The 12646-nt window shown below is 36.5% G+C and overlaps 1 protein-coding gene across 1 annotated transcript in view; it reads left to right on the top strand.

The window, feature by feature from the left end:
- Positions 1–12382, top strand: part of LOC140307515 (solute carrier family 23 member 2) — a 47633-nt gene extending 35251 nt beyond the window's left edge. The window contains exons 9-12 of the mRNA XM_072386438.1: positions 2690–2854; positions 4695–4803; positions 11298–11393; positions 11512–12382. Of these exons, the coding sequence (XP_072242539.1) occupies positions 2690–2854; positions 4695–4803; positions 11298–11393; positions 11512–11696 (555 nt within the window). The 3' untranslated portion in view covers positions 11697–12382. The remainder of the gene's footprint in view (positions 1–2689; positions 2855–4694; positions 4804–11297; positions 11394–11511) is intronic.
- The last annotated feature ends 264 nt before the right edge of the window (positions 12383–12646 follow it).

Raw genomic sequence — 12646 nt, 5'->3', positions numbered from 1 at the left:
GTTTTCACCTTAGTATTTTGTGCCGCATGAATTACATTGAGTTATTCCTGATTTACACACACTTCAAGGACCAAGTCATGTGACATCTCATGTCTTCCATACTTAGTGTAGAGTTCTGTGTTATTGTGGGGAATACAGAGGTAAAGGGGAATGAATGTATCTAACTGAGAGTGTTACAATTAGAGGGCACTGGTCTGATGGTATCAAATCTACAGACAATAGTTCTTCTGTGTGGTATATGCTAGGTATTTTAAGCTCTTCGAAAACGATGCCAGTTAATGTTTTTATTTGCTAACTATTTTTACATTAAATGTCAGCTTGAATTGACTTGAAAACTTAAATAATATGCATTGCCTTCATTTCAAGTCTCATATGATAGAGATTTTCTAGTCATAGTCATTTTTTAAGTTTACATAAGGAGGTAAACTCAGGTCATGCCCTCAGCAGATAAGGTGGATCTAAGGAGAAACCTGACAGTGAAGACTACCTCATGTGACTCAAATCATTTTCACACTCATCAAATGTTTCAGTGTCTCATTTCTCCATATGAAAGGGGACATCTTTAGTTTGGAAGAGACCATTCAAATCAGTATAGAATTGTTTCAACATAGATTGAAGGTTATATCACCAAAAGCAACTTTGTATCGATTTGCAGTGACCCTTTCCTCGAAGGTGACAAGCTAAATGCCATCAACTATTTAACACTGCCACCAGATTCACTTAAAGCAGGGGTCAAGGGTTTTTCTTTTAATTTGTCACTGGTCTGTATATCCAGCAACTGGTCAGCAGCATATCCCACAACAATTAACACTTTAGATTTCAGGAAACAAAATGTAAAAAGTGCATTATTCAAAGTAAAACTATTACAAAACTTCTCATGATCTTTGAATGTAGGGTTTTTCTGTGATATAACTCTGCTGCTATAGGTTATCCAAGACTTGTGTGAGAAAAGAAACGTTCTCAGGAGAGCCAACAAGAATTTAACATGTTCACCCAAATTTACCTACTGAGTTTTTAAGGGCTTGAATCATCTTCAACTCTCTACGGTTTAGAGAGCTGAAGATGCTCTACAGGGGTGTGTGTATAGCATTTTCATTCCAGGCAGAGACAGTACATAGGGTCAGTAGTGTCAGGAAAAGCCACTAGTAACAGATGATTGATTGACTGATTGATTGATTGATTGATTGATTGATCGTAGCTTCTGTTTGTTGTTCTCTAACTGTCTGAGCCACTGACTAGGCTGAGTTTAGATGATCGTCAAATACCACTGGAGCTTTTTATGGCTTTTGTTGGCACATGGCCTGATGTAACATTACGTTTTTGTGACTGAGGATGTGGATGGAAATAAACTGTTATGAGAGACACAGAGATAGGAGGTATTGCACCGTCAGACCTTATATTAGGAAATACCACATTTTGTTCAATTACCCCATGAAATAAATAATGTAAACACAGTACACCATACTGTGATTAATATACCAAAGCTGGAAGACACCCCTCACTGTCAGCTATCATTAGAATATGCTTTATCTGTTTATTATTAGACGTAACAGAAAGAAGAGACATAACTGCTTCACTTGCAAGCTTCCACTATACCTACTTATTGTTTTTAAGCATATTTTCTTCACATTTTGACAGGGCTGAAAAACAGACTTTCCAAACATCTGGACTATCAATTGAGAAAAACTACAAAAAATCCATTTAAAAAGATGTCTCTGTGTATCATCTTGGGTAGCGCTGACAGCACTAAAGAAAGAGGGACTTTACATTTTAAGATGTTTAGATTCCACTATATTAGCATGTTATTGGAAAAAAAAGATGTGTGTATATATATAAATAAATATATATATGTATATATATATATATATAGATTTGTTAGCTATAAAGTGGGTCCAACAATTTTAACTATTTCTCAAACCACTCCTGAACACTTTTTGCAGATCAAATCATCCTGCAGAAGGTCACCACCTCCAGCGGTTATTACTGCCATTCATGGCATACATGTGCAGATTTATTTACTATCTCAGGCAATTAAGTGTGTGCTTGTAAATCATAAATAGTGCTGATGGTTGCGTCCAGTTCTGTGAGTGAGGTCTTCGAACTGCATACTTGCAAATCTAGGTGGAACCAGCAGGTCTTTCATTACTTATATTATTATTAGTGTTGCTCGGCTCAGACTCATGGGAGACGTGCTTGTTTACTGTCGTTTCCATAGTGATAGCGAAAATTTATATTCATTTTTTTTTCAGCATGAGAAAGTTGTTGAAATGTGTGTATCTCACGCTCATTGCATGAGACTTGAAAGCCCTGCTATTATTATATTACATACAATACAGTGGCTGTAGTACAGACGTTTTTCCAGGTTCGGAAGCACAAAAGTGACAAGATTGATTCCTGCTACTGCCTCTTCAACAGATAAATACAAACATTCAGCTGTTCTCATGAAGGAAAATAAAACTAATTTAATTCATCCAGTACTTCATAGTCCAGTATGTCACTTTTTTTTTTATGTTGTGGCTGATTGATGAATATTACTGACTCAAAATCAGAACTGATGTGATTCAGCGTGTACATATTCCCAACCACTTACCACTCTATACTGTCCTGGTAAAAAAAACAACAACTATTGTCTGGTGAGAAATATTTTTTATACACTTTCTAACAATCTCCTATGCTCTTTTCATGCCAGGTTGGCAGTAGATTGGTCCTTCAGACGACTGGAATTCTGATGATTATCCTGGGGATCTTTGGGAAGTTTGGAGCAGTTTTTATTACCATTCCAGACCCCGTCATCGGAGGAATGTTCCTTGTTATGTTTGGAATGATTGCAGCGGTGGGGATATCTAACCTTCAGGTAAAAACATGAAGAAAAAACAAAGGAATAAAAAGCTTGAACAAGCTATGATGATAATTTAGGTGGGAGCTAATTGGGGCTAGCGGCTGATCCCCAAACCAAGTGAGCAGCACAGGGCCTGGCTTAAGTGAGTGGGCACAAGCCACTATTCTCTGAGACCAAGCAAGAAGCCACCAGCCCCCACTAGCCCCTGGCTAACTTCTCCTTGTAGCTTGCACTAGCTTTCATTTCATGGCTGATGTTGATGTAAATGGGGCAAGATTAGCTTATGCATAGATCCTCAGTCACTGAAAAAGGAAAAAGGTGCATCCATACCCAAATCCATTTTAAGTTCATGCAAGATTTTTTATTGGCAATCACATCAAAATGTAAAATTGGGATTAACTCAGTTGAGTTTTTAGTGAATTAATAACTGCTGCAGTAGAGGAATGTAATTTAAAGTTGCATACCAGGTTAGTCTTAAGTGGTATCTCATATTTTTATTTAAACTGTCTCATCAACTTGTCAGCCACCAGCAAAGTACTTTGACCTGCACTAACTGTTATGGAAGTTGCTACAAATACATTTTAAGATTAATGCAAAAGGCACAAAGCATTTAGCAAATATTTAGTATGTTATTTGCCCTCTATAGATGGGATTTAAAATACCATCAGAGCTCCATGAAATATTGAAATTTACTTTGATTTTGGTTTGGGAAACAAGCCAAACAACAGGCTATCAAGTGAGACATAATCCACACACAAGATGTTTTGATTAATGATCAATATTAGAATATATTGTTACACTGTTGATATTGTCTTTGCTTTGCTAAACAAAAATTAAGTGATTTATTGATCTTGACAGCAGGCTTCCAAAGTAAGTCCCAGGAAGTCAGCCTTTCTTTCCCCACAAAAAACACATTAGGATGAGATCTGAAAAAATTAATTGAAACTGGAGAATATTGTTTTCCAATATCCAATAATAACTACTGATAACTTTTAGCAAGATTTATTTGCCCAGGAATGGACCCGTTTGGCTGTTGTGCAAAGGGCTCATGTTGCTTTTTTTATGTGCGGTAACAAAAACACAGAGCAGGGAGCATTTGCTAGAAAGTAACTCTTGCACAACACTGAATTCAATGATTCATTGGTCTGGGGACTCCCATCTCTACAAGGTATTTTTCCTTTAAAGAGCAACTTGTATCAGTTTTTGTAGAAGTTGAAACATTATACTGTTTTTCCCATCGTATTCTAACAACTATTATGTTTGCACTGAACAAACACGACTCCCTTGAGTCTCAGTCAGAGATCAAAATCTTGAGGGAGTTACAGTTTAGTCGATACTACGTAGTGCAAAGCAATTGGTTGGAATGACAAAGTACTCAAACTTAGTGTGTGGACAGAAAATTCCAGTATTATGTTTCAGTTTTTCATAGAATCTAATGGAAAAATACACAAGAGCTTAAAGCAAATGGAACAGATACAAAGTCAAAAGTGGGGAAAGTTTTAGGTTTGTGTGAACCTGCATATGCACGTATTTATTCTCATCTTATATATAGAATCTTGGCCATTTTGTGTAGAGAGGCAGAAGAAAACTTGCTTTTTTTACATATCGATCAACCTCTTAGAGGCCATCAATAACCTGGCTTGACCCCACACTGGCCTTTGTAAAACTGTCATGATCAAATTAATGTTGATCTTTTTTTTAATTTCCAGATTATTTCTAATCACATTTAAATAAGTTCCAAAACAGAGATGGCAAGCAGTTGAGACAGATCAACAAATTAATGTCTTGCATCTGAGAGTCAATAAACCAATTTCAACAATTTCTATCACATCTCTGTCCTCTTTTCTCTCTCCAGTATGTTGATCTTAACTCTTCTCGCAACCTCCTCATCCTCGGCTTCTCCACTTTCAGTGGTCTTGTATTACCTTCGTGGTTTCACTCCAACCCCGGCATCATTGACACAGGTGATTTTGACACAGACGCTTACCATTACGGTCTTTATATATATATGTACATATATGAAGGTATGGATCAGTGCACTCTAAGCCATAAGTTGTCTCCTATGCAGGTTTCAAATTTGAACAAACTCAAATGTTTCTAAATAAATAACCCCCTTACATTATTCAATTCAGTTGTCATTTTATCAGAATTTGTTCAGCACTGTGTTACTAGGTATGAAGATTATGAGATGTGTTAAGCTATTTGATTAGTGCCCTCTGTGGCATTACAGAAGGTAACATAATTGTAATGCAGTGACAGGTCTCTTTGAAATGACAGCTAAATTTACCAATCATGGATCTTTTTTAAATGTAGGTAAGTAAGACAATTTTTTTTTAAATAGCACTTTTTATCACCCATTGAAAATAGGTGGGCTGTGTAATCACATTTTGACGCCACCATTTCTGCATAGTACTCCTGGATGACTAAAGTAAAAAAGCTTTACTGCTGACATTCTTTTACCCATTTGGAAATATGGAAGTTCTTATGTAATAGTGTATCCATATGGGCCCATTAACGTCTGTTTTTAAGTAATATCGTCATTAAATGGTAAGTCTGGCCACCGTTCCAGCCCGCTTTTTTTCTGAATGCCACATCCACCTTTTTCAGTATTTCAATTCTAACATGTTAATGCTCTGATAGCAAAAGCACTGTCATGTTTAAGCCACATTTTTCTGGAATTTATGTCGTACATAACATGGTATGTGCCTTGAGCTACTGTTTGTTTTTATAGTTTATAAACATACGCAATGGTAACATGTACAGTATAAGCTTGTCAGGATACAGAACAGTTTTTTATCATGCATTAGTGAGCGCAAACTGACAAGTAGAAAAGTGGTAAAAGTGGCTCTCTGGGTCCCAGATGTTATCTAGCAGCAGTTAAGACTGCCATGCCTGAATGACATTTATAGGGTCCAGTTATTGGGATGTCTTCCATGACATTGCGTCTCATTTTTGTGCCTGTTTTCTTTTGTATTTGGAACAATCACTGCTGTATGATGCACCGAAGAACCATCATCTTTGCTTTTGATTAATCAAAGCTAGAATTAGTAAATTATATCAGAGAGGTGTGAAGCTGTGTGGTCCTGCAGTGCTTCCACCTGCAGATTATGCCTGAGAAGTTGGCAGCGGTTTTGCCAGCCTAAGCTCCTAAGAACAAGGTGCTCCCAAATCCCTCAAGCCCAGATGGCAAACACTTTACCTTCAGTCTTTAGCCTAGATTTTTAAGTGGCAAGAACAGTCTTTTTAATTGTCTAACCTGATCAAGTCAGATTTTTTTGTTTGTTCGTTTGTTTGTTTTCCTTCCTCTTCCAAGGTAGTTTAAGGACAGAAAATGGCATTCAATTTGAAGCTCAGTTGGTTGTGCCAAGTCATCTGGGTTGATGGAGGAAGCAGTTCAGCCTGCAGGGGGAACTGTTGGAGCTCTTCCAGTCTTGAGAATTTCTCAAATGCTTGGAGAATAAGGTGTATAAAAAAAGGGACACAAAGGAGTATGTGTCTCTTTTTTTTCTTTCTTTTTTTTCAATCACGAGACAACTTATAATTTTTATGTTTGTTTTTCTTCATTTTGTATGAAGAAATGTATGAGCAGAAGATCATTTCACTCATCATTCGTTTGCTTTTTGTATGTTTTGTATTCACAAACTGGCTTGCTATGTAGTATGAATATCTGCAGTATTGTGAAACCATCAATTGCACGCCACATAGAGTAAAAAGGGGCAAAATTATAATCCAGGTTACTTTTAATAAGCATAATACATTTATGCATTCATACACAACAGGTAGGACCCAATTACACTAATCCAATCATGAAATATTAATCCAGTGAGTCAAATTACACAATCTAAATCAAGTAGGATCAATTGGAGATCGATGACAGGCCCTGAGCTGATGGTTCCCTTCTTTTGATGACACATTAGCTGCATAGATTCTTTGTGGCCGCCTCCTATGAAGGCACCATCAAAAGAGCAATCCTCACGATTAAACAGCTCTTCTCTGTAGACATAAGACCTTGATCCTATAAGTCATGTGATGCTAGTGTCTCCCAGGAAAGTGCTAATCCAGAGTTCAACACTGGGCATGAGGGCTTGTCTGGTTTTCTCAGGTCTAGGCTGCTTACCTCCAATCCTCTTGGCTTGCCCCCATGTCAGTGGCTGTAATCTGCCCGGATCAGATAAAGCACTCCTACCCCAGAGTCTTTCTCCAGCCTCAACACTCAGCTGATATCTCCACACAAGTGTACGCCTATCAACGCTCTTTGTAAACAAACTGTGGCTCATCCAGACGTTCTTACATGTACAGGCTGTTGGACTTATTGTCAGCTCAGTGGGTACCTTGAACTTTTGACTGCTGCCTCTTTGGGGAGGAAATGCATGTGTGTGTGTGTGTAGGGATGGGTCATTTGAACAAAAGTGTGTTCAGAGTAAAACTACGTCAGTGCTGTTTGCAGTTCTTGATTCAATTCGATACAACTTCATTAGGCAGTTTATTGCCTGAGGAGCATTATGAAAGCAGGGCATCGGACATGCAGGCATTCACATATTCAATGGCTCTCTGTCTTCACCCATGTGCTGGTGGTCACACACGCCACATGAAAGGCCAACTCTGACTTTGGAAATTGGCGTCACAGTGGTCTGGTGATTACAAATGGTGCCGCTCTGCCACTAAGCAACCTTCATGTACGTAATGTATGCCTCCAGAAGTCCTACAGATACACACAGAACAACTATCACAACATTTTAACTTTCCCATTTCCGTCATGTGACTCTCCACATAGCTAAATTAAAACTACCAGCATAATTGGCTCTTGTATGCTACCCTTATCTCTTTCTGATCATGCACTTCCTGTATAAAATGCTTAGTGAACAACTATATTGTAGCGTGAGGAAGACTAAAGGTTCAAACTTCAGTTCATCCAATTTACAAAGAACTTTTCTTCCTCACTTCCTCCTGGTTTTATTTATCCATGGAGCTGGATTTAGTTTGTTTTAGCAAGGCCTGAGAAATGCATCTTCGAGATTAATGTCTGTGCCATTACTATGGAAGTGAAATTAAATGAATTTGCTTGTGGCCCTTCCAGAATTGGAAAATTACCTTAAAAATTCCTGTTCCAATAAAAACCTCTCCCACCTCTGAGGTTTGCAAGTTGTTCCATGTAATTGAGATAGTTTCCAAAAGGGGCATAATTGCTTTAAACACCAACTGGGTTAATATCCTCATAAATTACATCCCTACTGACAATGCTGCCAGAAAGTAAAAGCCCTTAAAGGTCACAGAGCTTTAAATTCTTTTGTCCCTTTCCAGACCGACAATTAATGTTTGCCTCATGTCAACTGCATCCCATCCAATCCTTAAAGTGGAACTGCTTAGATATTTTACACATCTATGTCCATTGGATAGCTAGTTCATTAAAATCAAGTTCTTAAGTTCCAGAAGCAATTATTAAATCTAATTACATGTAATAATGGCAAAGTTTATTGAATAGAGCCAATTATAACATTTTAATAAATAAAAGACACACTGTTTTTCCTGCATTTCTCTTGGCTAGGTCCAGAACTTTGAATTTGTATACTCCACCAAATTGACATGTATGACATTCTTATAAAAATGCATCCTCATTTGAAAAGTATTTAGACATTTCTTAGACATGTCTACACAGTTCATTACAAGATCAACAAACAGTGAAATAAAGTGATCACATTATATTACTTAAAGTAACTAAAGTAGTAAGTAAATTAGGGATTTTTTTTTTTGCTCTTTGGCTTCTCCTGCAGATGTGTTATGTAATACCAATTTCATAAAAACAAATCTCTATGTGAGCACATGTACAGTCATACACAAGAATTTGTTGTCATGTTGAAGAGGTCACAAAGATGCCATTAAAAGCCCATAAAAAGTCAACTGATTGTAACTGACAGTTTGGTGCTGGGCTGGAAACCAAAGTCATGAAAATTAATGATGTGCATAATAAAGGTCAGTTTACTTCAAAATAAGTGAAGAGCACATAGTTTTAAAGGAAGTCGTCCCAGTAGAGGTGTGTGTAGAATTCCCTCCGTTAGCTCCTCTATTGCTGCAAGTAGCCACATAACAGTAGCTATGAGCTAACAGAGCAATAGTACGTGTTCTTTCATTCATTCGTCTTAAAGTATTGGTGAAATAAAGACGGGTAATGCCTTATTTAGAGGCTGCATCGTCTTTGCGCCGTTCACTCCATTATATGGATCGTTAATGGTACATATCTGGACACAGATGTGGTCCAGATATCTACCAAAACTGTTTTCAGTATTGAAACTGAGAGTAATTTTTGGACTTTGTATTTTTGTACTGTAATAAAGTATGTACCATACTTTAATGTGTCTAAATGATTAATTCAGTTTTAATCAATTAAAAAACAGTAATGATAATACTTTTTGTTAAGGTTTCATTGAAGTACCATTTATTAACCCTTGTTTGCAACCTTTTTCAAGAATGTTAACAAAAATAAAAATAAAAGACAAAAAATGAATATGAATAAAAAAAATACACCAAACAAAAATAAATATGAATTTAAAAATACATAATTAAAAAAATACATGATAAAAAATACACAATATGCAAGAATGCATATTCTGTGTTGTGGAACAAATACATAGACATTAACGTGCAAACAGGGCAAACTCTTGAGTACACTGCCAATATGAGAGAGATAATGGGTTTCACAGGTCATCCAGCAGCCTCTCCTTCTGAGCTGCTGACCTAGGGATGAAAAATATTTCTCATTACAAATAATTCATTGATTAAGACAAAAAAAAAACATTCACTTGTGGCTATTTAACTAAAATACCAGAAAACTCAAACTATGTCATGCAATATTCTGTGCATTAGAAAGGCAGTGACAAACATCAGCCATGATAATAGTAGGATACTTTGATTAAAATATCAGTTGCAGTTGTGTAACCTGCACTCCCGGTCCCGACGACGATTTCCACGATCAGATGCTAAGTTGAACCATCTGATGACATGTTTATTGATGTCCATGTCTGTTGCTTGCTTTGTGACATGACATTTGCGTACAGCACCTATACAAACAACATTGACAGCAAATTAATGCTGTAGTCATCACTAATTTGCTGTAGTGTTCTCTTAAAGTCTCTTTGTGCGCACCTTCTCAGAGTGGAGTTAGAAACAACCCATGCTTCCATCTTTTACTTACGTTTTCAGCAATCAGCACAGGAACCACTCTTGACCTACCAGAAGAAAAGGGGAGGTGTTTACAGTGTTTTATATCATAAAGTGATGCTACTGTTGACATATATTTGGCTAAAGGTGAATTTCACAGTACATTTAAATTATTTTGTCCAATTACAACATAACCATTTATATTTTCCTATGTGGCTGAACAAAGCTATTTCAGTGCACAGACGATGACAGTGTTAAGAGTAATTTTACAATAACTATTTTTACATGTGCACCCCTACAAGTCACACTCAGCAGAAACCAACTAATTTGTGTTGAGTCCAGTATTTTTCTTACAGTGACAACTGAGAGACACCATTGAAATATATTTTAGTACTAAAGCATTATGTGTGTTATGCGCTGTAAAACGTGGAACCAGAAAATACCAGTTCTGCTTCGAATAAAACTTCTCATGTGAAAGCACCGACCGGGCATAAATAGCAAAGAAGATGATAGCTATTGTTAGCATTAGCCTAATTGCTAACTTGATTTGGCATTGCTCGATTAAATAATTTTTTCATGCAGTCCGCTTACAATTTAATTGAATCTAATTCAATTTAATTAAATCTAATTAAATTTAATTAAATTTAATATTTTTAATATTTTCATTAAGAAATTGCCAATTACATTAACGTTTGCTAATGCTAGCGATGCCAAGTCATTCAATAGGTATGAAAGCCCAAACGCTACTTACACTACTAAGAATGGAAGAAATAAAGCACTTACTTTTAATATTGGCCACTCTTCTTAATGTTTCCTGAGTGCCTGATTTCCCAACCCAGTCTCACGGCTGTTAGTGAAACTGTCACAAAATTAAACTTTCAAATTCGTGCTCCCTGCTACGATTTAATAATAGGTTTTCGTGCTGCTCAGCACCACTTTAAAATGAATGCATTTCAATAGCAAGCATCTTTCGTGTTGGCACAGTGAATGTTGCGTTTTTTGTGCGTTTGAGTGCACAGTCCGCCCTAACCAATCATTAAGACTGATGGTTACAATTCAAAGTATACAGTATTTATTAGTTTTTGACAAACAGAGCTTTGAGTCAACTTCTATTTATGAGATCAGTCATGCATGCATGGCTGCTATCTTGTTTAATATGATTAACAGTCAGTCATTAACCAGTTGCTGCTGCCTGTCAGTGAGACTGTGTTTCTTTTCTTTTCACTCTTTACTAGTTTTATTGTAGTTTCACAAGCTGTTTAAGTGTAACAAATTACTTTATTATTTTGTTCTCCGGTTGAAGGAATAAAAGAGCTGGACCAAGTGATTGTTGTGCTCTTCACCACTCATATGTTCATCGGTGGATTTTTTGGATTCATCCTGGATAACACCATTCCAGGTATGAAAAAGGTTAATCAAATAACGACTTAATAATCAAATAAAAGCAAAAAACATTGCTATCATTACTGTCAGCCAAATAAAAGAATAATAATTTATTTTTTATTTTTATTTTTCAGGTACTGACAAAGAGAGGGGCATCAAGAGCTGGCAGGACAAGGTGCAAGAGCAAAGCAAAAGCTCATGTGACCTATCCTGTTATGATATCCCCTTCTGCAATGGTTTCTTAAAAAGATTTAAATGTTCCCAGTATCTGCCCTTCCTCCCTTCTTACAAGACCACAAAGGAGGGGGCATCCAAGTAATGAGGTGGTAGCTTCCTGGGTAACATTGATGCTAGCTTGATAGCCTAAAACAGCTAAAACATTGAGCCTTAAAGAGAAAGAAAAATCTCATCAGAAATTGGCATTTATTCAAACGTAAACACATTTCACATAAACATGAACAGTGCACAGTGTTATTCTATTGCTTTTACATTATTTTTATTATGAAACCTTAGTGTGAAGTTGTTGTGTTTTGTTGTGTTACATGCAGGTTTGTTAATTTTATAAAACAAAATCTAAACCATTTAATCTCTACAACTAATGTAAACTGGTGCTAGTTCTGATTATGATGATTCAAGCGTTAGCTTAAACCTGTCAGTGTAAATCAAAACTAGGGACGCAGATGTGGGACTGGGCAGACCCTCTGTATAATTTGTAATATAAGACTTGTAAGGAATAAAAAACAAAATCACTCATATATTCATATAAAAGATCTAAATTTCTATCAAATGTCTAATTGTATGTGTTTTGTTCATAGTAAAAGATTAAAACTCGGAACAAAGTTGAGCTGCTCTTTCTACAATAACCCTTTCCACATGCTCTACTTTACTTACTGGAGCAAGCAAGGAGCATAAACATCTGTCATAGAAGAAGAGCTCAAGAGTGGTGATGCTGACTTATGAAAAAGGTTTTCCATGTCAGTTTGAACTAAATGTATTTCTGTCTTTATATTTACATACATACATACTTTACCTTTATGTAGAAATTAAACGTGTTTTCATCAATATGCATTAACCTTTTAGGTGTTAAGAGTGTAACCCATCCATTTTCCGTGGGATCATTACTACCTCATCAACAACAGTAACTTGTGGAAGAGGCCGAATAACCGTTTTTATTAAACCAATATGTGACATCTAAAACTGAATGTCGTCATTAATGTTTTCTTCATGCAGTATGCTTCACCTTGTCTTGTGTCATCACTGTATGGATGT

The sequence above is a fragment of the Leuresthes tenuis genome, unplaced genomic scaffold (genome assembly GCF_036924035.1).
Source record: "Leuresthes tenuis unplaced genomic scaffold, fLeuTen1.0.hap1 SCAF_5, whole genome shotgun sequence".
NCBI classification, from domain to species: domain Eukaryota; kingdom Metazoa; phylum Chordata; class Actinopteri; order Atheriniformes; family Atherinopsidae; genus Leuresthes; species Leuresthes tenuis.
Note: the sequence above shows the minus strand (reverse complement) of the source record. Positions and strands in the feature narration are given on the sequence as shown.